The 25841-nt window shown below is 43.0% G+C and overlaps 4 protein-coding genes across 5 annotated transcripts; 2 read left to right on the top strand and 2 right to left on the bottom strand.

The window, feature by feature from the left end:
• The first annotated feature begins 3791 nt into the window (after positions 1-3791).
• On the top strand, positions 3792-9290 carry LOC4350894 (LRR receptor kinase SERK2-like). Its single transcript, XM_026021158.2, has 12 exons — positions 3792-3965; positions 4923-5115; positions 5637-5769; positions 6100-6171; positions 6277-6420; positions 6522-6593; positions 6694-6759; positions 6832-6899; positions 6980-7114; positions 7255-7602; positions 7887-8281; positions 8574-9290. Exons 2-12 carry the CDS (start codon positions 5046-5048, stop codon positions 8895-8897), a joined length of 1827 nt encoding a protein of 608 aa, XP_025876943.1. The 5' UTR covers positions 3792-3965; positions 4923-5045; the 3' UTR covers positions 8898-9290.
• On the bottom strand, positions 8574-13338 carry LOC4350893 (pentatricopeptide repeat-containing protein At4g19890). Its single transcript, XM_015761659.3, has 2 exons — positions 11229-13338; positions 8574-11063 (listed from the first exon to the last, which is right to left on the bottom strand). Exon 1 carries the CDS (start codon positions 13314-13316, stop codon positions 11301-11303), a length of 2016 nt encoding a protein of 671 aa, XP_015617145.1. The 5' UTR covers positions 13317-13338; the 3' UTR covers positions 8574-11063; positions 11229-11300.
• A 529-nt stretch (positions 13339-13867) lies between these two features.
• On the top strand, positions 13868-25498 carry LOC4350892 (disease resistance protein Pikm1-TS-like). 2 transcript variants are annotated; one of them, XM_015761809.3, is made up of 5 exons: positions 13868-14076; positions 14198-14330; positions 21929-22775; positions 22907-24988; positions 25085-25498. In XM_015761809.3, the coding sequence occupies exons 2-4, from the start codon at positions 14291-14293 to the stop codon at positions 24972-24974; spliced, it is 2955 nt and encodes a 984-aa protein (XP_015617295.1). In that variant the 5' UTR covers positions 13868-14076; positions 14198-14290; the 3' UTR covers positions 24975-24988; positions 25085-25498. The 2 variants fall into 2 exon arrangements, with proteins under 2 accessions (XP_015617295.1, XP_015617296.1); XM_015761810.3 differs by lacking the exons at positions 13868-14076; positions 14198-14330 and having other exon boundaries at positions 22186-22332; positions 22400-22775.
• Positions 16305-21411, bottom strand: LOC4350891 (disease resistance protein Pik-2-like). The gene is made up of 2 exons (XM_026021157.2): positions 20284-21411; positions 16305-18789 (listed from the first exon to the last, which is right to left on the bottom strand). Exons 1-2 carry the CDS (start codon positions 21156-21158, stop codon positions 16641-16643), a joined length of 3024 nt encoding a protein of 1007 aa, XP_025876942.1. The 5' UTR covers positions 21159-21411; the 3' UTR covers positions 16305-16640.
• Positions 25499-25841: the final 343 nt, after the last annotated feature.

Below are 25841 nucleotides of genomic sequence, written 5' to 3'. Positions count from 1 at the left end.
ATTCGTGTAAATTTTTGTGTGTTAAGAATCTCTCTTTCTGTATTTTGTAAGGTGGAGGCTTTTCTAGTTGTCTGCTTATAGTCTTATCCACTGCCATCGGATATGAGTGAGTGGACTTCATAAAAGATAAGGTGTGAGAATACCACTATTAATTCGACGAAAATAAGTTACATTTTGGTCCTCTAGTTTTTCTATAATAGGCTCCACTATAAGGCTTCTATTTTATAGATAGTCAAATTAGGAATAGGGTTTTCTTACCATCGGTTACCATGGTAACTGGGCTTACCGCATGTGTACGGTAATAGCAATTGTTCGTTATGTCGACCAAGTTCAAAAGAACTTTTAAAAAATAAGTTTGTAGTAATGTCTGGTTTTCATCGGTTTTGCTTGGTAATTTGTAACCGCTTTTACCGGGGGGAAGGGGCAAGGAAAGCCTGATTAGGACTTCAAAAGTGCATGAACACTTGAAGGTCATCCAGCTATACATATACCGCTGATGGAACTGTACATGTCCTTCAGTCTCTTTCCATATGGGATCTTGTCAACATTAGGGCAGGGCAGGTTCTTCTGAATTCTGGGAAGAGACCAAAAGGCAAAAGCCACGGGAATCCAGACTATTTTTAGGACAGAACAAAGCACACTTGCGAAGAGAATTTGTTTTGTTTGGAGAGGGGAGATGGATGAGGATGGATTTATAATAATGCAAGGCATCATTAAATGGGAACAGAATAGATACCGTTAACACTCACTGCATTTCATAATCCTTTTTGTAAAGATCTTGCTGGTCAATTTTTAGTTGGGGTGGTGATTAGGTTGCTAAGCTTGAATCTTTGAGGTGTGTGACACGCATTTTGAGCTTCATTCAGAAGATTTTGCCCTTTTGTTAATCTTATCGAATTTCATTTCTTTGTTTTATAAAAGAGCTGACCTTTCATTGCTATTAGGTTCGGTTGTCATCTGTTATTAATTGTCCTCTGAAACCTTTTTCCCTTATTGGCTCTATGTTGATAGGAAGCTTTAGGGTGTATTCGGAAGTGCTCGTTCCCAACCGGAAACAGTGCGCACGGAAAACAGAGCGATCCATTAGCGCACGATTAATTAAGTATTAGCTAATTTTTTTAAAAAAAAGATCAATATGATTGTTTGAAGCAACTTTCGTATAGAAACTTTTTTAAAAAACGTACTGTTTAGCAGTTTGAAAAGCACGCGTGGAGGGAGAGGGAGTTTGGAACTAGGACTTCCGAACACACCCTTAGGCCTTTAGCTAAGTCCAATAGGATTTCTAGGTATTTCTTTTGCTAAAAGGCTAAAACTATCTGATATCTTAGCGGAGACCATGTATCAAGTTCATATATACGTTTAGTAGAAACTAACATACATGATACCTTATTTTCCTCTAGACTCAAAGGCATTTTCCTACATTTTTTAAACTGAAAACAGTGAGGGAGCCCCCCACGGTATATAATTTTAATTAAGGCGAGTATGTACATCAAGGTAAAAGGAAAAAAAACTAAAACTCTAGACGAATGTATTGATATGTACTAAAAAAATAATTTATTAACAGAAGAACTGGATGCCTATCCACCCTATGCTTGTAAATTCCTATGGTGAGAAGTAGATTTTCTGTGAACACAGATTTTTTTATACAGAATAACATAATCTTATCCGCCAAAATGGGGTGAGGGAATCCTCTTTTGCTTCTTTTTTATTTTTTAAAAAAGAATACCGTTCTTTTTCCTTGACCAATCATTTCTTTCTATATAGTTACATCCACCAAACAATAATTGCTACTATAAAACAGTCATGTTTATTAGAGTGTGTAGCCCGACCTACCAATTATGAGCCACCCAGATTACATCGGCCTGCTCCATCACAGGTTCAACCGGAGTTACAATGTTAGGTAAGTCTACAACCCAAAAGATTAGTTTAATAGGATGATGATTGTTCCCACCTTCTAATTCGTGCTCTCCTAATTACCAACATACAAGATGAGATAGTTGTTTGGGCTGTGTAGACTCAGGATATAAATTTATGACTTGGGTTGAGCTTGAGCCTTCTTTGCTTTTGAATGACCTGATGTGTCTGATAATAACGAGAAGAGTCAAGGTAGCGAAGGAGCATGCCCACGGCTTCAGCCCTTGATCAATCTCTCCCTCAAACAGTCAATGTCCGACAAACAAATGAAACTCTAAATCCAGAAGAAAAGTCAACAGTCAAAAGATCCTTTTGTGCTCAGATTATAAAACATAACAGCAATGAACCTTTGCAACCATAGGCATACAAAATGTCACTAATGTAATACCCAATTTGGTTTAGTATATTAGCAATTCGTAGCAGGAGAATATAGGTTGTTAGAGTTGGGTGCAAGTGGAACTGTACAACAATGATTCTACAATTATTTTAATTTACTTTGGTAAACTTTCGGACCGCATGATACAATAAATACATAAAAATTTAGCAGCATTCAACTATAATAGTAGATTAGCAATCGAGTGGTAAAAATAGAAAAATAGATAATCTCAGGACTGCATGACCGGTATCCTAGTCATGAAAGGTAGTACATCTTGGCAGATTAAGGACAAGGCAGAGTATACTGTGTTGACCAGTAATTTGTCTAGCACATAGTGTCGTTTTAGATCCTACGGAAATTCATGGAGCATATGGTTCATAGATCAAAATCACCACCAAGACTCCGAACGAAAATCTCACTTATGCCTCTAGATTATCTAATGCACTTGCTACAACCCATTGTATAAGAAATTTTTTATTTTGCGTGTTTTCTAACTAACTATTTTGCATGGTTGAATCCACGTAGATTTGCTTCCAAGTGCAATATCATAATTGAGTGGACCCTTTTTTTCAACAAATAAATAAATTGAGGCCTCTAGTTTAGTTCCAAAAAGGTCACATCGAATCTTTCGACATATGCATGGAGCATTAAATATAGATAAAAATAAAAATTAATTGTACAGTTTGTATGAAAATCGCGAGATGAATCTTTTAAGTCTAATTAGTCCATGTTTAGCTATAAGTGCTACAGTAACCCACATGTGCTAATGATGGTTTAATTAGGCTTAAAAGATTCGTCTCGCGGTTTCCAAGCGAGTTATGAAATTAGTTTTTTTATTCGTGTCCAAAAACCCCTTCCAATATTCGGTCAAATATCTAATGTGACACCCGAAAAATTTCTTTTGACGAACTAAACACACACCCTGAGTGTGACCTGACTGAGAGTACGTGTTGCTTAAAGAATGAACAGGGTAGTTTGGGTAATCACCTTTCTTAAGTCAACGGGGTCAAGGAAGCAGAGAATCCTTAACAATATTTAAGGCACAAATTCCTAACAGTTAAGTTCAACACTCCCTATGTCCACACCAAATACTAACAAAAAGAACTCTTCGTTCACGCTTGTACACAAAGTTTCTTTTTGACATCTGTACAGAGTGAAATTGACACTGTTTTATTCCAGTTCGTTAAAAAAAGTACTAAGAAAAAATCTCATGCCAACACACACAGAGGAGGGTCTCTATAAAATGTTAGGAGATGTAGATGGTCTATTATTCGGCTAATTTCGGTTAATCAACTAGTAAATACAGTCTTTCGGTGCTTCGAAAGTTATCAAGGTATCTGCAGTTTTACAATTCCCTTTTGGGCGGCTGAGATCGAGTGTTCAGTGGAGAATCTTCTCTGTTGCATCTGATCTGAGCCGTCCGTTGCAAACTTGCAACATCCAATGAGATGGCTCCAATGACAGTGTCTCCATTGTCTCCTCCAGGATGAGCTCTCATGACATAAATACTGCTCACACAAGATTTCAGTCAGCAGCTGAGCTCCATGACTTGTCTATAAGGCCTGAGCTCAGTCTCTGAGACCTCAGGTCGTCTTCTTCCTCCAATCTCTCGTACGAAAGAAGAAAGTTTTTAGGAAGCTAGGAGCAGCACACAGTCCTTCTCCCTCTCTTCTTGGTAAGTTCTTGCCACTCTCTAATATATGTGGTAGTACAGCAACAGCAAGCATGGTTGACTTCTGAATCTGTTCTCTTCTACCCTCTTCTCTGCCTGTTTGCTTCAATCACCTGCCTGTGTCATCTGGTGAATTTATTCTATTTCTTCTCAATTTAATGGTTCTTTGAGTTGGGGAGGTTTATGTTGGGACTTGGGGAGAAGAGGCATCACCATTGGAGGGATGGATGAAGCTTTGCTGTTAGCTCAAACACCCTGCAGAACAGCAGAGGTTTCTGTCTGCAATCTCCAGAGCTAAAATTTCTCGGAAATCAAGAGAGAATTCAGAGAAGAGTTTACTTTGCGCGTCTTGAGGTTCTTTGCAAGTAGTATTCAGAACAGGGTGTGAACTTTGAGAAGCTGCTACGTAACTGCAAAGAGAAGAGGACAGCTTGTCTGTCTCTGTTTTTCCTTTTGCTCAGTTTATTCCCCTAAATCATTTTGGGCTTTTTTTTTGAGCTTCTAACTTCTCCAGTAATGGTTTAGAATTTACATTTATTTCTTTAAGACAACCTTTATTTCAATAGTAACATACTTTTCATATTTAAGGACAACCTTTTAGACAGTTTAAGGTCTTTTGGACCACCCCATATTTGTACAGGCAATCGATTACAGTGTAACTATAGAAATCCGGTTAGGTTTAGTGACCGCTGCAAGACTCATACAGTCAGGTGACTGATCACATGTTTTTTATATGCAAGAAATCAAAAATGGTTTGCAACAAAAATAAAATCTTTATCTCTAGAAAGAATCCCAAACAGTCTGAATGTTCTTTTAAGGAGATTCTTGCCTTGTTTGGGTTAAAGCACTTCCTTTCAATTTTGGCAGGAATTTATGAAGATTCCTCAATATCTGTATTCTCAGTTTACTCTTTAAGCCTTGTGAGTCTCACACAATTTATTTTATTCTTCGGTGATGCAGCTATTTAGTGCAGACCTCAAATCCAAAGTGCTTCTATTTTCCATCAAGAAAGCAAACACAGTGTATTCAAGAGTGCTTCTGTTCCTGAAAATTAAACAAATTGATAATAATTTTCAAGGAAGTATGAAACTAATAGCTTTTGGGCTGTTATTACTGGGGTATATACAATATTTTGCTACACCTGATTCCGAAGGTAAGGCCTTTACACTTTGATGTATATATTTTCTACATCAGTTATTCATATGTGGCTGGCATTAGAAGAGGCAATGGAATCAATCTGAGAATTTTGACTGTGAACTGCAAGAGACTCTGGAATTATTGCATTATTGAGTTTTTGACTAACACAATATTTACTGAGAACGCTAGGGTGTGTTATGGATATGACATCTTGTCCTTGTCATCAGTCAAATGTTTGACTATCAACTGCATAACAGATTCTAGAGCACTTGTACTTACTACTAGCCTACTAGAAAGCACAACTACTACTCCAGTTATTTAGCACATCTGCATTTTTCTCCAGTGTAGCAAATATGCTTGCTCACAATTGTTCATAATTGAACAAGATTGCTCAAAATTCTTGGTTAGATAATGTACTCGCTCTAAATCCATATTGCATATGGGGCATTGAATAAGAAGAATATTACCATTTCCAATTCTTTTTCACTGAATGTGTCTCATAATTTGCAAATATGACGATTTTATTTTCCTCATCAGTCATAGCATTGTATGAAATAAGGACAATGCTCAATGACAGTCGCGGCGTACTGAATGGCTGGAATAATAATCAAGTTAGTCCCTGCTATTTTCCTTCCATCAGTTGTAATCAAGATCAAAAGGTCATTTCAATGTGAGTTATCCCTTCCATTTTTCTTAAATATCTTAAACTCTAAACTTCATTATTTTCCTCTTAACAAGGTTGAATATCTGAAACTCTTAACTCCATTATTTTCCTGCTATGCTAGTTAAATGCATGCTCTAGCCTCTAACCATTGATCATAAGGAAAAGTTTTTACAGTTGGCTTGCACATACTTCATACTATAGTGTTTCATATTTGTAGTATATAAGTTTGTTTCACAATAAAAATAACATTAAAACTTTGTAACCACATATGGTTAATTTCTTTTTGAGCCTTTTGAGGTAAACACATGGTTAATTTCACATTTCTGGAATTTGCAGAACTTTGAGCTCATCAGGATTATCTGGATTCTTGTCACCCAGCATTGGAAAGCTACTATATTTACAACAGCTGTAAGCTTAGCAATTTAATCCTAAAAATATTTAACATTTGAAGATTAATCCTCATTCCTCAATAAAAGATCTACTTTGTGGTTCGTTTTATTTTTTTGTTCCTAGATTATTGAATGATAACAACATAACCGGAGGAATTCCACAAGAGTTAGGGAACCTATCAAGCTTAACAACACTAAAACTTGGAGGAAATAGCTTAAATGGTTCAATACCTGACTCTCTTGGCCGTCTTTCAAAACTCCAAAATCTGTAAGTCAAACTCTGTGTCTTTCTAAGAATACAAGTAAGATTATGAGTCAATAGTGTAGTAGTTGATCATAATAACCGTAATAATGGGACATCTTCGACAGGGACATGAGCAAAAATCTCTTAATCGGGAATATTCCAACTTCTTTGTCTAATCTCTCATCATTGAATGATATGTAAGTCTTTCTGTGTTGATAACATTGTGACCTTGCCAAATATCACCGCTTGGATTACAGTTACATTATATGATGTATCACATCTCACTGTGATTTGCAGCAATCTAGCAGACAACAATCTGAGCGGTGAAATACCCAAACGGTTGCTTCAGGTGTCTCACTACAGGTATGGGCAAGGATATATTCTACAAACAATTTTACGCCTAGTGCTTCACAATACTGACAATTGTAATTCCAGTTATATAGGTAACCATTTGAATTGTGGCCAACACTTGATTTCTTGTGAAGGAAACAATATAAATACAGGTAATATAGAAATCAACATGGCAATCTATATTGCCCCCTTAATTTGGATCAATAAACAATTCCATTCTTTTTATCAACAGGTGGATCAAATAACTCCAAACTCAAGGTGGTTGCAAGCATTGGTGGAGCAGTAACTCTCCTTGTTATCATAGTACTATTTCTGTTATGGTGGCAAAGAATGCGCCACCGACCTGAAATATACGTTGATGTTCCAGGTTAGTTCAGCAGCATGACATTTGTGTGATGGTTACTGTAGGAAACATATTCAGCTAAAGAAACAATTTCACATGGACTGAAACAGATTAATAAAGACTCCTTTTTTTACCAAGATGATAAGCATGTGCAACAATTTCAGGTCAACATGATCACAATCTAGAGTTTGGACAGATAAAGCGGTTCTCATTGCGAGAACTCCAAATTGCAACCAACAATTTCAGCGAGCAAAATGTTCTTGGCAAGGGTGGTTTTGGTAAGGTGTACAAAGGAGTGCTTTCAGGTCCACATGGCAGAAAGGTTGCAGTTAAAAGACTGTTTGAAGTGGAAAAACCTGAAGGGGAAATAGCTTTCCTGAGAGAAGTTGAATTGATAAGCATTGCTGTGCACAAGAACATATTAAGATTGATAGGATTCTGCACGACTACAAAAGAGCGACTCTTGGTCTACCCTTACATGGAGAATCTTAGTGTTGCTTCCCGTTTGAGAGGTAACAGTAACATAAGAATATCACTTTAGCATGTTCCTAGAATATGCATTCATGATTCATCTTCATTTACAATGTCAATTGAGGTATATTAGTTAAAACAGTGCCAGGAAATAGAAGGAAATGTGGTTTCTATGTCTTGATAAAAAGGAAGTATAGGCAATTGAATCGTTGAATTATCTACTTCTTTAGGCAGGTTACTACCAAAAAAATAGGTCCTTTTATGATGATACAAACCCTAAAAATATCTAATGCAATAGTACTGTTGATGACACCTATGCATGCAGATATCAAACTAAATGAACCAGCATTAGATTGGCCAACAAGAGTGCGAATTGCCCTTGGCGCTGCCCGTGGCTTGGAATACCTTCATGAGCACTGCAACCCCAAGATTATCCACCGCGATGTCAAGGCAGCCAATGTCCTGCTTGATGGAAACTTTGAAGCAGTGGTAGGAGACTTTGGGTTGGCGAAGATGATAGACAGAGAGAGGAATACAGTTACGACCGGGGTTCGCGGGACAATGGGCCATATAGCTCCTGAGTACCTGAAGACAGGAAGGCCATCAGTGAAGACAGACATATTTGGATATGGTGTAATGTTGTTAGAAATAGTGACAGGAGAGCGTGCAGTGTTCCCTGAATTCTCGGAAGGAGACAGTGAGATCATGCTCAATGATCAAGTAAGATATAATTACATTACCTTACTATCGTTTATAGCTACCAAAGAAAGTTTAGATTGCACACCATTAATAATATCTTATTAAACTAGAGAATGGAAGCATATTAAGATCAGATAAGCAAAAGCTTCTCACCTATGTAATTGATATGAGTAGAAGTTAGGTATAACTATGAATGATGCTTGACTTATTGTATGAACAATGCAACATAAATTTTCTGAAGAATTAGAAAGTTGGTGTCTCATCTTTTCACATAGATGACCCTGATGGGATTGACTCTTTGGTACATGTGAAGGTGAAAAGGTTGGTGCAAGGAGGACGATTGACAGACATTGTGGACCACAACCTGGACACTGCATACGATTTGCAACAGCTGGAGAAGATGATCCAAATAGCACTCCTCTGCACTCATGTGGAGCCTCATCTTCGCCCTGCTATGTCAGAGGTTGTGCAGATGCTGGAAGGCAATGTTGTCCCAGCGGAGCAATGGGAGGAGTGGCAGGTGGCTGAACTTGCCCGGCGGCATCAGCATGAGATGAACCAACAGCGCAGGCTGTTCAGCTTCAGTGAGGAGTCTCTCAATATCCAGGAAGCCATTCAGCTATCCAGTGGCAGATAACTGGAAGATCATACAATTGTATCACATGAGCTTCACTTGTTTCCCAAGAAAGGGTGAAGGAGCGAGGAGTCTCTCAATATCCAGGAAGACATTCAGCTATCCGGTGGCAGATAACTGGAAGATCATACAATTGTATCACATGAGCTTCACTTGTTTCCCAAGAAAGGGTGAAAGGAGACAACAGTACTCACTATAGTTGTGGATTGTTAGGAATAGCCTAGAGTCCTCACGGTTTGCATAAGTAACTGTATCTAACCTTTATGCTGTGAACACAATGTCGTGCAGCTACATCTCGTTCAGACATTCATGTGTATACATAGACATAGACTACAGACTACTATAGATTATATTCTATAGTGTTTTTGTGTTAATGTATACTTGGTAAAATGGTAACCCTGTGAATAGATCTTGTACATGAAATTTTCTAACGTATAACATAATTCTTAAAAAAGACTCACAAAATTAAGCCAAAATAGCTTTTTTTTTTTAACCTGGTTTCCGGAACTGTCTTGGTGGCCTTCCCTTTCTTTTCTGGCATGACACGTTTTTTAAAATCCAGACAAGTATGAAAGTGTGAACTGAATAAATGACCTAATAAAATCTCAAGAAGTAAACAGTTTTGTTAAAGCTGTGAGCGTGACAGGAGGAATGAAGCTGACCATTAGCAAATATGCAACCAAAGAAATGAAGTTAACAGTTTTTCTCACAGATTTTTGCTAAAGCTGTGAGCGTGACAGGACTAATGAAGCTGACCATTAGCAAATATGCAACCAAAGAAAGAGAGGAAAAATTAATGAAACTATAAGGCACAAACCTGGAGTGGTGGAGAGTGGATTTCATACGACAATGTGCATGGAAACAAACAAGATGCAGAAAGATCCATGGAGGCCAGAAATATCCCATGAGAACCAATAAGAGAAGGATAACAAAATAAGACAGACATCTTCAGCATCGTCGAGGCAGCCCACGTTTGACAACCAATACAATCAAGCACCAATTTTGCTAGCTGGAAAGTAATTTCCTGGACTTACCAGCATCCACACCAGCTTTGGTCAGTTTTCTGGTTGAGCTTTCATCTAAAAAAATTTCTGTATTGCTTGTTAACAGACAACATAACTAATCACCCCCCATTTTTTGCAGGACATTAGATGATAGCCTGATACCTATAGTCCCAAACACCCTGATATTGTGGGTAGACAGGGTAGTTTAAAAGCCATATCCAGCCACACACAGCCAGAACCACTGAAGACAGGAAAAAGTTAGTGCTGCTCATATAAGATTTAGGTCTACAGAAAGTAGAATGAAAATAAGCAGGAACGTTGATGTGTAACATACCTGCAGCACTGCATGAATCAGATTTGTAAATTGTATTGTGGAGCCTGATTCTACATATCATTTCTAGATTATTGTAAAAATAATTTATCTTCAAAATAGTGTGACTCCTATTACAAATACCTAAACATTTTCTTTGTCGAAACAGAATGCAGGGAAATTGGATAACCTGAGGATTCCTTGTAAGTAATATACAATGTAAAAATAGAAAACCATGAACGGCAACAAGTTAAAGCTGACAGCTGTAGTCTATGGTGCATGCAAAAATTCCATGCCCTTCATGTTTACTAAAGAAAAATAAAAAGAAGAATTAAAACAGACTGGAGTTTGGCCATGTAATGATAAAACCTAGAAAGCTTGTCAACAATATAGCAATATACATGAATAGCTGGAATAAGCATAAAATCAAATTGTTAACCATCCACACAGCAGAAACTTTCAGATGGTAGGAATAATGGATAACTTTTCTATGAAACAACATCCTTGTTGCTTAAGTACAAAATTGAACTAATTGTTCAGAACCAGTATAATGGTTAATGAAATAACCTTCATTATACAATGCACAGATGGATTTTGTTAGTGACTACTATCTCCCAAGTATTCAAGAAAGACTTGTTCTTCTGTAGGCAAATGATACAATGATGTGTTAGAAGAATAAACACTAGGATCAAACTAAAACACTACTGAAGTGCTGAGCTGTTACCATTTCTCCATCAAATCAACGAATGACCTTGTTTCTTCTCAGTTCTCACAGAATTTTATGCAAAGAAGATGCCATTACTATCTTCAAGTTCTCCCCCACTCCATTTGAGAAAGTCAGGTCTATACCTTGAACTGGAGATTTTAAGACTAGTAAGTATATAAGAACAAAATTTTGACCAACTAGAACTGGGAAAGATTTCTTCAACAGGAGCACAGTAAAGAAATAAGAAAGGACACATTTTTACCAAAAACTGATTAATATGGCAGCATGTGAAAAAAGTCAGATTGAGGACCTACTGTAGAATTTCTTGTCTGTATCAGTAGAAGCAATGCACCACCCTTTCTGATCAAGCAATGGCTGTTGCTAAATCATCTTTTTTCTTTAAAGCTAGATATTTTCTTTGAGAATTTTTCAGACATTTCAGAAGCTAGGGCATATCTATTATTTTCATAACAAGAATTGATGAAGCCAGTATAAGTTGCATGGTCAACAGCATAATCCTCGTCCAAAACTTTTTTAAGAAAAAGACTGGCAGCATCCACATCTCCCAAGGCACTGAGCTTTCTAACTACTACATCTACTGTATGAACCTGCTGCCGTTTGTCCAATCTATCCAAGACTGATACAGCAATGCTTGTTTTCTCCCTCCTGCAATATTCAAAAGTTAAAGTGACACGAGTTACTTCACATGGCACCAAACGTTTATCAAGCATGCCTTCGTATAAAGCCTTTGCTTCCTCTAGCCTCGATTCTTTGCAGAGACCACTTATTAGAGCACCATAAGTTATAGAGTCCGCAAAACATCCATTTTGAACCATCCTTTCAAAGACCCTCAAAGCCAAGGTTGATCTTCCCACTTTGCAGTACCCTGCAATCATTGATGTATACGTTTGTTTGGTTGGCAGTAGTCCTATCATAAGACATTTGTCAAAAAATTTCTGACTTTCTTCCATTTGTCTCTGCTGACAATATGTAGAAATGAGGCTAGTGTATGCTTCTATATCAGGACAGCAACCATTTTCCACCATCCGATCGAACAAATCTAGAGCATATGTTATGTGACCTTGTTTGCAGTGCTCAGTTATCAGTATAGTATATGTTATCTTATCAAACTTGAGCCCCTGACTAGTGGCCATTCGGAGCACCTTGTAAGCCTCTTGAATCTTTCCTTTCTTGCAGAAGCCATCAATAACAGCATTGTATGTGTAAATATTAGGTAGGAAGCCTTCTTGCTTCATCTTATTCATTAGTTCAAATGCACGATCAAAACTGCCCCCCTTGCAATGCCCACCAATAAGCGTAGTGTATGTATTTGTGTTTGGTTTCAACCCCTGCTCAACCATCCTCACCAATAGCATCTCAGCACGAGCAAGTTTGCCCTCCCTGCAATACCCTCCAATCATTACAGTGTACGTGTGGACATTTGGCTTGTACGAGCTACTCTTGATGAGCTTCAAGAAAAGCCGGAACGCCCGCTCTGTCCACCCAATCTTGCAGAGACCATCAATCAACGTTGTGTGCGTGTACACATTAGGCTTCAACCCTCTTCCAACCATCTCCTCCAGCACATGGAAGGCTTGCTTCACGTAGCGTCTCTTGCACAGCCCATCAATCCATGCAGTGTAATTCACCACGTTCGGTGGCGTGCCCGTCTCCAACATCCTCCTGAAGAACTCAGACACATCCTTGAACCGTCCCTTCTCACAGAGCGACCGCACGACCACCGTGCACGTCGCGTTATCCAGCGAGAACCCATAACGCCACATTGCCGCCAGCAAGGCATCAACCTCCTCCACCTTTCCCTCCCGGCAGCACACCACGACCAGCGCCCGGAAGCTGCGCTCATCGGGGCACACACCGGCCCTCGTCATTCCGTCGAACACCTTGCGCGCGTACACGAAGCTCCCGGTCTCCAGCCCGACCCTGAGCACCCAGTTCGCCGTCTCGACGCAGAGCGGGAGCCCGTGGCTGCGCATCTCGAGGACCATGTCGGCGGCCTCGGGGAGCCTCCCGGCCTCGCCGAAGGCGGCCACCATCCCCCGCATGACCTCGTGCGCCATCGGGAGGCTCCCCCTCGCGACGAAGGCGGTGGCCGCGGTGACGTAGAGCCGCATGAGGCGGCGCAGGTCCGGGCGCGACGCGAGGCGGCGGAACAGCGCCAGCGCCGCCGCGGAGCCCGCGGAGTCCGCCACGGTGGGGAGGGACGCGATGGCGTCGTCGGGGGCGAGCGCGCCGGGGTCGCCGGGCGCGGCACCATCGAGGGTAGCATCCGGAGGCGGAGGCGGAGACGGGGTGGAGATAGCGGCGGTGGAGAGTGGTGGGAGGTTGGGGAGAAGGCGGCGGCGGCGGCGGAGGAGGAGGCCATGGCAACGGCGAGCAAGCATCTCTCTCTCCACGCAGAATGCTGCTTTCCCGTTATTTTCTTATTTAGATATAGATTGATTTTGTTAGTAATAAACTGTTAAACGGTAGTAGTAGTATACTTTTTACAAAACGATATAGATTTTTTATCAAATAAATCTATAACAATTAAAACTTAATTAATCCGCGAGCTTTTTATTATGATAAAACTTTATATACTCCCTCAGGTTATAAGATGTTTTGACTTTAATTAAAATCAAATTATTATAAGTTTAATTAATTTAAAAAAAATAATATTTACAATACCAGCATAGTTTCATTAAATATATAATTAAATAAATTTTTATAATATATTTGTCTTGGGTTAAAAATATTACTATTTTTTCTATAAAATTAGTTTGACTTTGACCAAACTCAAAACGTCGTGAAACAGATGGAGTATATATATCTATATATATTTAAAAGTATATAAAATAAATATATTTTTATAAATTTATAGTACTAATACTAACAATTAAAACTCAATTAACCATCAGCATTGATTTGTCGTTCTGCGTACACCACGATCTGAACCGTCCGTTTTCCTATGGACGGCTACGACGAAACGTCGATTCCAACCTCCAATACCACTCTCACCGGCGGTGGCCTTCCGGCCTCCCCGCCGCCGTGTCCGCGTCGGGCGTCGGCTACCTCACCGGCGACCGGTGACCGGCGGCCGTGTGCCCGGAGGAGGGGGAATGTGGAGGCTATCTTGCCTCTTCCAGGAGTATCATGTATCTCCAGGTAAAACCTCTTTTCTCACCCAGGCGACACACGTCCATCCCGATTTGCTGTGCGTTGCCGCCGTCGTGCGGCGACCGACCGATCGATCACTCAATGTTTGATTCGCTCGTCTCTGCTGCAGATGCATTCTGCAGATCGAAGGTTGGGGCCTAGCTTGCAGTTGCAGATGGTCTGAAGGCTACAAATATTTGTTGCCCACGAACTGTTTGATAGAATGCCGAGGAGGAAACCGACCCTTTGCTTCTGCCTTGGATGTAAGTTTCCTCATATTAACTCCTGCAACTAATTCCAGTTTACTTTTCATTCTACTTGATTTCAGTTTACACAGAAGCCTACTCAAGGCCTTAGGAGAATGTAGGGAACGAGTGTACCATAAATATATAAATACATAGTGAAGGAAGTTTATTACAAGAGATTAAGAAAAAAACACTAAAAATTACAGTTATATAGCCAGATGGGGAAGTAAAATTACAGTTATTTGGCGTGATGCGTCTTTCTTCTCTCATCTTTCAACTGCCGCGGCTTAGCTACCAGCTAGCCCGAGGATCAGGGCTCATCAAGACTTCAAGAGGCCATCATGGGCTCCCCAGGTTTTTCATCTGATCTGATGCAAAACTTCAGTTTTCTCGTTTTGCTTGTGGCTAAATGGTGGTGACAGTTCAACACATCATAGGAACATAAGGGGGTAATTTTAATCAATATGTTTAGTACAGAAACAAGCTATGAAGCTGCACACCAGCTAACTGAAAATGGAGAATGAGAAACAGAAAATTTTTAATTGAAATGAATTGGTAATGTTGGTAGTTCCACCACCACTGGATTAAAATCTCAGGGAAAAACTAAATTTTTGTGCTTAGTTAAGGTGGTTGATTTGTTCACATCTGTGAGGAATTGCCATATCAGGATTTAGTTTTAAAACAGATTGGATGTCGGAATAAACAATAAGTCATATTCCGGTGAACTAAAAAGTGCAGAACTCCTAGCACTGAAAATCAAATCAAGATGCTATACAAGATTATTGCAGTAAAGAGTTTTTGTTTAATTTTTTAAGGAATATTAGATGTATAAACATATAAAAGTTACACACAGAGTTCACTTGAACTCTACAATTATTAAAAATGAAATTCTGGTCGAAATGGTACTTTTTAGGAAGTTGTCAGGGATGGTTGAATCCTTGAGACAAGAATTCGATTTTTTTTTCCTCCGCGCTGGCAGAAACTGGCCGAAGTTTATTAAGAATGGGAGAAAACAGAATTTACAGGACACATGGCTTACAGACCAAAGCGCCGGAGCACGCCCTAACAATCAGAGAACGAAACAAGCCACATCACAGATTTTAACACCGCAACAACAACAATGCCAAAAATTCTCACATCAGAACACGCAGTGCCCCAATGCACCCCAGGCCCAGCGTAAAAAGAGCAGCCACCTTCCACATCCGCCACTCATCTATGATGACCACACATAGCGCAAACACCATAGTGGCCTTCCCCTCAAAAACACGGGCGTTCTGTTCCTTCCAGATAAGCCATGTCACTAGGATCACACCTGCATTGAAGGCTCTCTGCTCCTGCTTGCAGATCGTCTTGCGGACTGCGAGCCACCAGGGAAGCAAATGCAGTGTAGGCTGTGGGCAAATGAATCCCAGGCGGCTGTGCATTCCAGACATGCACCGTGCATGCGCAACAGTGAAAGATGTGCAAGCAGGTTTCCAGATCACAGCAACCAAGGTGACAGAAGCTCACCAAATGCCACCTGCGACACTGCAAGTTGTTGGCAGTAAGACAAGCTCCTCGCATGGCAAGGAACATGAAGAATTTGCAACGTGCCGACACCCTGGATTTGCACCCAATTCTGCCCAAGGCACACTTTGTTCACCGAGCACAGAGCAGCGAATACACCGATTTGACAGAGAAATCGCCATTAGCCTATGCCAACCAGAGCATAGAATCCCTGGCACAGGGATACTCTGAGACCACATCCCAAATCTTGAAATAATCGGCAGTACCTTGCAAGGATAACCCCCCTCTGATATTGGCCAGTGGCCACCCAAGCATAATCTTGCAGAGCTGCTGCCACCGAGCAATTCTTGTACTTGACATAGGAGGAAAGGATAGGTGCTTGATTCTCAATCATAATTCATTCACCCAAGAATTCAAGATTAGTTGTTACAATACTAATTAATTCTTGAAGTAGATAGAAATAAGTGAATTAGTCTACTTCCTTAGTGACAAAAGACAAAGTTTTTTTTTATTATACTAGGCAATTCGTGAGAGAGATAAAAAATAGCACATTGAGTTAGAAAGATAATTATTAGAACTAGTTACACCTCTGGACTGATTAGTTTTCTAAGGAAAGCTGAAGATAAGTCTTTATACTTGCAGAGACTTTAGGGTACAACAGATGAAACGAAATACAGATGCCACAGATCATAAAAAAAAAGTACAATAATTTGTAAATAGATCAGAAAGTCATAAAAGAAAAAGGCACAACTGATGGAGTAGGTACAACATATCGATAATACAATGGCACATTGCAATTGCGGATTATGTCTAGATCATCCATTATTCTTTTGCTAGTTCGTTGTACTCATCTATCACCACACTGGGGTTAGGGGAATTCTTAGCCTTTTGAATCATGCTTGCCAGTTGTTTGATATGAGATGTCTTTGCCCTAGTATCTTCAGGTGCCTGGCTGCTGACTGTTAAAAATACCTGTTGCAGCTTTGAGAGGTTTTCCAGACCATACATATAGTCCACCATTCTGAACCTCAGCTCAAGCCTCTGAAGCTCCGGCATTGCTCCTTCTAGAAAGCTCAGAGAAGGTAGCACAGGTGCCGCAAAATGCAGTAGCTTCAGCTTTTCAAATCCCTCATCCAGCACAAAGATCTTACCTCCTGACTTCATTGTATTCCTATGTATTATTTTGAGAGCATTTGAATCATTGTCTGCTGCATGGAGTGAAAAAGTGAGAGAGAATAACTCAGGCAGGCTACTCAGAACCACCAAAGTATCTGTCTTAAGTGAAGTCAATGACAGAGTAAGCTTCTCAAGGTTGTGCAGGCGGTCAATCCATCCAGGCGCTTTAGATAACATGCCAGAAAGCTCGAGGGTGTACAGGTGTTCTGGTGCTGCTTGCGAAGAACTCAGTGAGCTTTCAAGGAAACCTGTGAAACTGTCATCAATTGCAAGAAACTTGAGGGAACAACTGCTCAAATGCTCAATAGCAGAGAGCAGTAACTCATCGTCTTTCGCTTGGAACTTTACAAGCTTGTAAATGGCAAGTTTCTTAAGGTTGGTGAGCTTCTCCAAGGCTTCAAGAGGACGCAGCTGTTTTGGAAGGTCCACTTTGCTAGCTTCTTTATGTGGACCATGCAAGGCAGTGTTGCCTCTCTCCTCGGCTCTGGTGGTTGTAGAGTGTCTGATGGGCATATCTCGTGGCTGCTCCCGGTCTTCTTCTAAAGTTGAGCTTCCACTGATCTCAATCCCGGAAAGTGTTTGTAGAGCTACGACCTTTGTAATTTCCTCAGTTAATTTCAATGCTGTCCGCTTGCTTTTGTTGCCAGCAAGTAGATGGGTCATTCGCTGAAGCTTTGCAAATGATGTAGGCAACTTTCTGACATTTGTCTCCCTAATGTCCAGTACCTCCAAGTACTCCAGCCTCCCTATATTCTTCGGGATCTTGTCAATATCTGTCCGCCGCAAGCCCAGGTACTTCAACTGATACATGTTGCATATTTTCTTGAGCTGATGTGGGTGGGACAAGTCCTTGCAGCCATCAAGGTCCAATACCTGCAGTATCTGGAACTTGAGCATAGTAGAATGAAGAGCACTGAAACTCTCCAATACTGTCAAGGATCGGACATGGGACAATTTCATCCTCTCTACCATGTCTGTTTCTTGCTTATCACTTTTATGGACAGACAATCGCCGTACCTTGTAGCTTGGAAGTGGTGTCTGCCAGTGGCCGCCAATAACGGCGATGAAATTCTCATCACTAGACTTGGAGACAATGTACTGGAGGACCATGTCATGAATTTGGCAGCTCTTCACCCTGCCGTTGCTGCTGTTTTTGATAGGCTTTATCAAGTTCCTGCCAATGAGTTCATTGAGGCTGTCTTCTGCAACTTCCTCAGCAGTCTTCCCATGCTCTTCAGTAATGAATCCTTCAGCAATCCATCTTCTTATCAAATGCTTCCTGCTAATACTGCGGCCCTTGGGAAATGTGCTCAAGTACAGCAAGCATGTCTTAAGATCAGGTGGCAGATTTTTGTAACAGTGGTTAATTATTTGCGTTACTCCTTCGGTGGTGAGATTGCTTCCCAACTCTGCACTTAAAGCCTCATCTACATCAACCAAATGCTGATCCAATGTCAGGTCAATCTTTGATTTCATTTTACTAGCAATCAGCCCTGCTACTACTACAATTGCCAAAGGCAGACCCCCACACGTTTTCATGATAATGCGAGCATTAATAGGTCTAATGGGACACAGATCATTAGCAGATATTATCTGAAGAAACAAATTGTAGGAGCTCTCTGGATCGAGCTGTTTGAGCTTGTGCACATGACCTTGTTGACGGCGGCAGGCTTCAGCTACAGAGTTAAACCTTGTAGTCACCACTACACAACTACCCTTATCACTCTTGGGGAATGAATCCCTAATGTTTTCCCATGCTGATACAGACCATATGTCATCTACCAAGATATGGTACCTGCTTCAAGCATTGTTTGGAAGTAATTAGCTAGTTATAAAATAACGTTTTATAGTGCTCATTCCAGGCACAAATGAATAATCAAAATTTTCCAACTAGGAATATCAATATTTTCCTTTCTTCTTGGCTTCTCCCTCCTCGGCGCGACGTGGACGGGGTGAACGACGAAGCCCCCATCGCGGTCGGAGGTGGTGACGCTGTGGCGGTGTGGGGAGGCGGCGGATCCAGTGCCTTGAAGGCCGGATCCGGCCATCCCGCGCCTGGATCTAGTGTGGTGGCGGCGCGAGGCGGCTAGGGACGGCGGTGGCGGCTTGGCGAGGTGCGGGCGAGGTGCACGGCGGTGGCGGCTCGGCAGCGTGCGGGTGAGGTGCTCGGAGGTGGGGCGTGGCAGCGTGCGGAGGTGCGTGGAGGCAGTGCTGGCGCAGCCTGCCCGGTGTGGTGCTGGTGCAGCAACCCGGGTGTGGCGGCTCGACAGTTGGGAGCGGCGGTGGCGGCTCGGCGGCGTGGGTCGCGGCAGCCGTGTCTCGCTGGTGCCGGCGCGAGCAGCCCCATGGCTCGGCCAGGCCTCGATGCCCGGGCAGCCGGGAAGCCGTTGCGGTGCCCTTAGCAGCCAGGTGGGGCGCAGAGGCCGGACAAAGGGGGCGCCGAAGGGTGGCGCCGGTGCCGGAGCGGCAGCATATCCGGCGTCGGCACATGCCTAGATGGTAGTGCAAAGGGAGCTGGCGGCGGTGGGTCGTCTTCCTCGTTGCCGGTCAGCACCCTCGCCCTTCCTGGATCTCCTCCCCTTCTTTGCGGGGAGTTCCTAGGTTGGATTGAGGCGGCAGCTTGTCAACGGGGGAAGCTCAGACTACCGAAGCAGTGCCACCCAATCCCGGGTTCTCCTTCGACCAAAACTGACGAGGAGGCCGGCGGTGGTGGAAGCTACGTGCTACCTTTTTTGTCTATGTGGTGGTTCTGTGTGGTGGATGGCGATCTGCTGTCAAGGTTATAGGGTCCTAGGCGAAAGGCTAGTCCGGTGTTCACCAGACCGGCAGCGGCTACGCCTTCGGGCGTCATAACCTCCTTGGGGCACTGTCGAGGGTTACCCTCTCCCCTTCTTGATGAGCTTTTCTGGGAGAAAACCACATCTTTTTAGATGGGCAGTGGTGACATTCTAGATGTTGTGACCATCTTGGTGGCATCGTTTTCGGAGTCTCGTCTCTGTGGTGTTGCCGTATGCCTAGCGGCGTTCACTCTCAGTGGTTTGTGCTTAGGTGGTAGTGCGTTGGTGTGTGGTCATGCACCTTGGTGCATTGTGGTGTTTTTTCTTGTAACTTTTATTTCTTCTTAATACATTCGGATGGCCTCCTTCGGTCTTCTCAGCGAAAAAAAAATATCTTTATATACAATAATTTGGAGGTTTTCCGAGTATGCAAACGCACGGAGTGATGACTAGTAAGACAGTACAATAAAAATGTGGTGAAGAGATAGATATTAGCAATCCCAAAATCATACCTCTTGCCTGTTAATTGTTCAAGCAGCTTCTTCTTCAGCATTTCATCACCCCAACCCTCAATTCCATGGAGGGTATCCTCAGAAGCGTCTGCCTGCTTCTCATGGAACTGCTTGACAAGGCTCCTCAGAACCGTCGGGAGATGGAACTTCTGCGACGCGAGCACGAATGCTCGGCAATCGAATTCGTCCCCAAGCTTGCGGTACAACGCCATGGCGAGCGTGGTCTTGCCAAGGCCACCGAACCCGACAATGGCGAGGTACCTCTGCTGGGTGCCATCCTTCCCTTTGGAAAACCACTCCTGGAGCTCATCAATGGCAGCATCCATTCCTACAGGCTCCATGGTGCCAATCAGCCGGGGAAGAGGAGCTAGACGGTCTCTAGGAGCGTTGGCTCCGACGCCGAGGCCGCTGCCGCTGCCGCCACCACCACCATTGCCCTGGAGGTTCTCCACCCCGTACCTGGTGCGGCGCTCGCTGACATGCTGCGCCCGGAGCTTGAGGTTGCCGATCTCGGCTGCGATGCGGCGGCGCTTGTAGAGGGTGGTGAGAAGGTACCACGCCCTTTGGAAGGAGATGGCCGCGCCGCTCCCCCGCGGCTCGCGGCCGAGGCGGTGGCCGACATCGTCGACGCAGTCCTTGATGTCGTAGGCCACCTCCCGCACCTGCTTCATCCAGTCCTGACGCTGCTCGTCGTGGTCGACGTCCCGTCGCTTGAGCTTGCTGAGGAAGGCCTGCATGCTGGCGAGCTCGTCGTTGATGTACTGGATGTCGTCGCGGACGCCGGCGATCAGGGTGTACTCCTGCGCGAGGAGGCTGCCCAGCTTCCCTGTCAGCGACTTCACGGCTTCGCTCGACGCGCCGACGACGAGGTCCATCGTCGATCTGGCTCGCTTAATCACCGGCCAAATCAATCGATCAATCTCATGTGGATTTTTTTCTTTTCACAAGGGAATGAATGCCATTCTTGGTCACGGCAGTGTTTGCTCTTCACTCCTTTCCATGTCGCAGGTGCACACAACATGCATGACTAGTTACGCAATGTGTCGCTTGAGATAGAAGAAACGAATATGTGTATGCATGGCTTGTAGTGAGGAGTTGATAAATGGCAATGCCAATGTACCTTGATGTTGCCAAAGGGAGAGGTTTTGTGTCCAATCGCGCGCCTTTTAACTTGCCGGAGTGGTACTTTCCTGGAAAAGAACTTGTGTGAGAGGATCTTCTTTTTAATTTGATAATAGCACTGGAGGATCTTCTTTTGGAACATAGCACCGGAGGAATGAACGAAAGTGGAAGCAAAGTCATCATCCTTAGTAACGTGACATGCACATGGCAAGAATAATGTGTAAAGTGCTATAAGAAGAAGAAAACTACTGGAGTAATTGAGAAGAGATGCATGCAGAGTTCAGTGTTAATTAATTGCTACTACTTCGCTTTGCAAGCTGGAAATGACAGACAACAAGGGAGAGCAGAGAAGAGGCAAAGCAAGTAAAAGTAGCAGAACTCTCAGGCAAGCTAGAGATAGATCTGCCTAGCTCGCATTCGGCATGCATCTGCATTCTGCAATACAGTTGTTTACATGATGCAGTAATTTTGTTCTGCCGCACTAGCTAGCTATCTCTTGAGTACTTACCGTACAGTGTTGCAGGCGTGCGGCCGGGGATCATGTCGGAGGGAGCGATGGGAAGAACTTCCATCATGGAGAAGAAGGAGGCGGCGTTGAAGGAGTTGGAGCCCCTCCTTGAGAGTGTCTCTAAGCTGCTGAAGAGTGGACGCTTCACCGACGCCCACGAAAGGCACGGTTTGGCGTTCCTGGAGATGGAACTGGGCGCCATTGTCGCATACCTGAGGATGCCGATGTCGCCTTCCATTGGGGATCATGATGATGGTGCCCATTATGACCTGATGACCTGGATGAGTGTTCTGATCGGAGTGCGGAATACGGTCACGGCTATCGTGAAATTTCTATCTAATCAGCCTTGCGTGCCGCTGCGAAAAGCCACGCGGCGCTTCCGCCGCCGAAGGTCATTCGGCTATGACATTCCGCGGAAGGTATACCCTCTCTACCTTGTGTTCAATGGTCTACGCTCTGAGCTCATGCCATCACCGCCTCAAGCAGCCCAAGTCGAGGCCTGTACCGTCCATGATCATCTTGTTGCCATCGACGGCACGGCAAACGAGCTGCTCGGATGGCTCATGGCCGCCGACGAGAGCCTCCGGGTCATGGCCATTGCTGGACCTGCCGGCATTGGCAAGACCACTCTTGCCATGGAGCTCCACCGTCGACTCCGGTGCCAAACTCATTTCCAGTGCCACATTGTGGCTAACTTCTCCCGGAGGCCTCACGGGAGCAAGCTTGTTCCTCAAACCATCCTGAAGCAGATCATAGAGCAACTGGAGGCACCATCATCACCAAACAGCTCAGAAATCACGATGTTGGGGGACGACCTGGAGCTGTTGGCTCGCAACATATCAGAACGCCTCAAGGATAAGAGGTAAACAACATTTACTGCTTGCTTAATTCAGCTGCTATAATTATATAGCACTACTTATTTACGACTTCTCTTACAGTACAGCATCAGAGCTCGAATTCTGTTAATATTTTCTCTTCGTATTGTCCCTCCAGATACTTCGCTTTGATCGATAATATATTCAACGAATCAGATTTGGAATTGATCAAGGGTGCATTTCCTAATAATAACTGTGGTAGCAGAATATTGTTTACGGCTGGCGATGAGCGGATAGCAGGGTGGTGTTTGTCAAATTATAATGGGATTGTGCATAAGATGAAGCCTCTGAGTCACTCAGATTCAGAGAAGCTGCTCCACATAAAAGCTTTTGGTTCCATGGACGATTGCCCTCCAGAAAATCTGAAGCTATTATGTGATGAAATATTGATGAAATGTAGAGGAATACCATCGTTCATAACTGGTATGGCTGATTGGTTGAAACAACATCAACAGCAACACGGCAGCTCAGCAATTCCTAGGGTGGAAGAAGTACGCCTGCTGCTGAAACAGTTTGAACACTGGCTATCATTTGATTACAGTGATGAGTTGAGACAATCGTTACTCTACCTAAGCATGTTGCCACAGGGATATGTGTTTGAGAAGGATCGTCTTGTCATGAAATGGCTAGACGAAGGGCTGTTGTCTGAGTTGCATTTCTCTGAGATGGTTGACAGGAATATAATCACCCCAGCAGCAAGGAACTGTGGACACAATCTTGATGAAGATGACTTGTGCCTGTGGCAGGTCAATCCTTTCATACTGAGGTTTCTTGCTTACAGAGCAGCAGAGAAGGGTTATGTCATTACCAGCGCAACTCTCAACTCAGCACCAAGAGGTGGTGGCAAGAACACTCGGATAGCACGTCGTCTAGCTCTCCACCATCCCGATCCACAGCTCCCAGAAATGCTGCAAGAAATGGATTTGTCTCATACTCGTTCACTACTCATATCTGGTGCAGTCAACAGAACAACAGTCCCTCTAGACAAGTTTGGATATCTGGTGTCGTTGGATCTTCAAGGCTGGGAGAATTTGAAGGATGAGGACCTACTGCAGATATGCAAAATGCTTGTGCTGAGTTATCTGAGCGTCAGTAACACAAAGGTCAGCAAGCTCCCACCACAAATCAAAGAGCTGCGCACCCTGAATGCATTGGACATCAGCCACACCCACATAAGTGAGATCCCATCAGAAGTGTGCGAGCCAGGATCTTTGCGGATGCTGGACCTAAGAGGCACACAAATAAAGCACATGCCAGAGCAAATTGTGCGGCTAAAAATGTTGAAACATTTTCTCATTGATTTAAGTGAATTCTCCGAAAGGTCAGTAAAGTATCTCGGTGATCTACACGACTTGAAGATCCTCGCAATAACATGGGCCTTTCACCAGTGCAATGACAAAGCCTACCAACAAGCCCTATTGTCATCCTTAGGAAAATGGAGGCAACTTAAGTCCTTAACCATTCATTGTGGGCTCGGTTGTTCCATGGAGTTCCTGCGTTCTCTAAGTGATCCACCTAAATTTCTTGATGAATTTAAAGTAACAGCCGGAAAATTCGCCAATGTTCCCCAATGGATTGAAGGGCTCGAGCATCTTACTTTCTTGCAGATCACGGTCTGTAAACAAGTGGCAGGTGATGTGAAGATCCTCGCGGGCTTGGTCAAATTACAGCGCCTGATACTAGGCTTGGAGTTCATTCCTGAAGAAGCTATAGTGATTGAGAGCAAAGGGTTCAAAGAACTAGAGAAATTCTCCCTTGATTGCCCTGTCCCACGGCTGACCTTCGAAGAAGAGGCTATGCCGAAGCTCACATATCTGCGACTGAATTTGCACACATCCCCTATGAGCGAGATGAGTGTTCCTTCAGGTATCGGAAACCTTAAAATGCTTTCAGAGGTAGCTCTTTGCTACAACGTACGGTACATGAACAGCCCCAATATTAAGAGGAAAGTAGAGGCAGTGAGCAAGGAGGTCGCCAAGCATCGCAACCCTATTGACCTTTTCATCAGAGGCATGCAAATAGAAGTTAATCAAGCTGGTGAGGAGGAGGCAGAGGGTGCAACAAGATTCAACCAAGTCAATTCGCCGGAGGATGTTGTTCAGGCAGCAGATGAAGCGGCACCGAGGAGAGAAACAGAGTTTCAGAGCGAGATAGAAGATGAAGGTGAAACAGAGTGCCATGCCTAGCTCCTATTGAAAAGGTAATCACTGTTCACGCTAACCTGTCTAGCATTGCTACCTGCAAACTAACTCCAAATTTAGTTGATGAACTTCTTCTTAATTACTTGTTGCCACAGGGAATGACGTCCTCCTCTCCTGACTCCTGAGGTGAGAGAGATGTCAAAAGACAATAGGACAGCCTGCGTTGCTTCAGCTCGTTCAGGAGCAGACAGCAGGAACAAGCTTCTGTACTGTTGTTGGCAAATGGCAATGCATCTCACAGAGCGGTGAGATAATAACTCTTACATCTCATGGTCGCTTCTGTATTGTTGTTGGTCGCTGTGTATATATGTAATTACATATGATCAGGAGCAAACTGTGTATATGTAATTTTTATTTGTGTGTCGCTGTGTTCGTTCAAAGTTGATTCTGCGAGTAATACTATTGTTTCGGAGCTGTATGCTGCAGATTGCGTGTGTAATAAGTCAATAATCTGTAACAGATTCCTGTGTTATTGTGATTTGCTATACATTGGACGTCCGGGACAATAATAGCAGCCTGCAGACAAGAACAGCCAAGAAACACAACTTGCCACTCGCGTTCGCTTCTGTATTACTGTTAGCCACTTGCATCTATAAACTTTAAATTGTGTCATGTAACTATAGTTATAAATTATGTCATTGTGATATATATTTAATGAAAAGGCACATATGCTGTTTTCCCTTAAAAAAAAGATATATATCGTAAATGTTCAGTCATGCGTGTCGCTGTTGTGCCATTTTTTTTATCTTCAATATCATGTTAACTGTTGTAAACTATGATTTGATTTACATTCCCTAGAGTGTGTTACACTGTCATTGAGTCGTAATTTTCTACATGAAAGTCCAAACCAAA

This window comes from Oryza sativa, chromosome 11 (assembly GCF_034140825.1).
Source record: "Oryza sativa Japonica Group chromosome 11, ASM3414082v1".
Classification (NCBI taxonomy): Eukaryota; Viridiplantae; Streptophyta; class Magnoliopsida; order Poales; family Poaceae; genus Oryza; species Oryza sativa.
The sequence above is the reverse complement of the archived record's forward strand: the minus strand, read 5'-3'. Positions and strand labels throughout refer to the sequence as shown.

Excerpts from the sequence above, each read along its gene's own strand:
- LOC4350891 (XM_026021157.2), bottom strand. The coding sequence starts at position 21,158 with ATGGACCTCGTCGTCGGCGCGTCGAGCGAAGCCGTGAAGTCGCTGACA. Across the intron at positions 18,790-20,283 it reads GAACAATTAACAGGCAAGAG|GTACCATATCTTGGTAGATG; the intron begins GTATGATTTTGG and ends TGCTTGAAGCAG.
- LOC4350892 (XM_015761809.3), top strand. The coding sequence starts at position 14,291 with ATGCCGAGGAGGAAACCGACCCTTTGCTTCTGCCTTGGAT. Across the intron at positions 14,331-21,928 it reads CCTTTGCTTCTGCCTTGGAT|GCGTGCGGCCGGGGATCATG; the intron begins GTAAGTTTCCTC and ends ACAGTGTTGCAG. Across the intron at positions 22,776-22,906 it reads GAACGCCTCAAGGATAAGAG|ATACTTCGCTTTGATCGATA; the intron begins GTAAACAACATT and ends TTGTCCCTCCAG.
- LOC4350894 (XM_026021158.2), top strand. The coding sequence starts at position 5,046 with ATGAAACTAATAGCTTTTGGGCTGTTATTACTGGGGTATATACAATAT. Across the intron at positions 6,594-6,693 it reads CTCTCATCATTGAATGATAT|CAATCTAGCAGACAACAATC; the intron begins GTAAGTCTTTCT and ends TGTGATTTGCAG. Across the intron at positions 6,900-6,979 it reads AGGAAACAATATAAATACAG|GTGGATCAAATAACTCCAAA; the intron begins GTAATATAGAAA and ends TTTTATCAACAG.
- LOC4350893 (XM_015761659.3), bottom strand. The coding sequence starts at position 13,316 with ATGCTTGCTCGCCGTTGCCATGGCCTCCTCCTCCGCCGCCGCCGCCGC.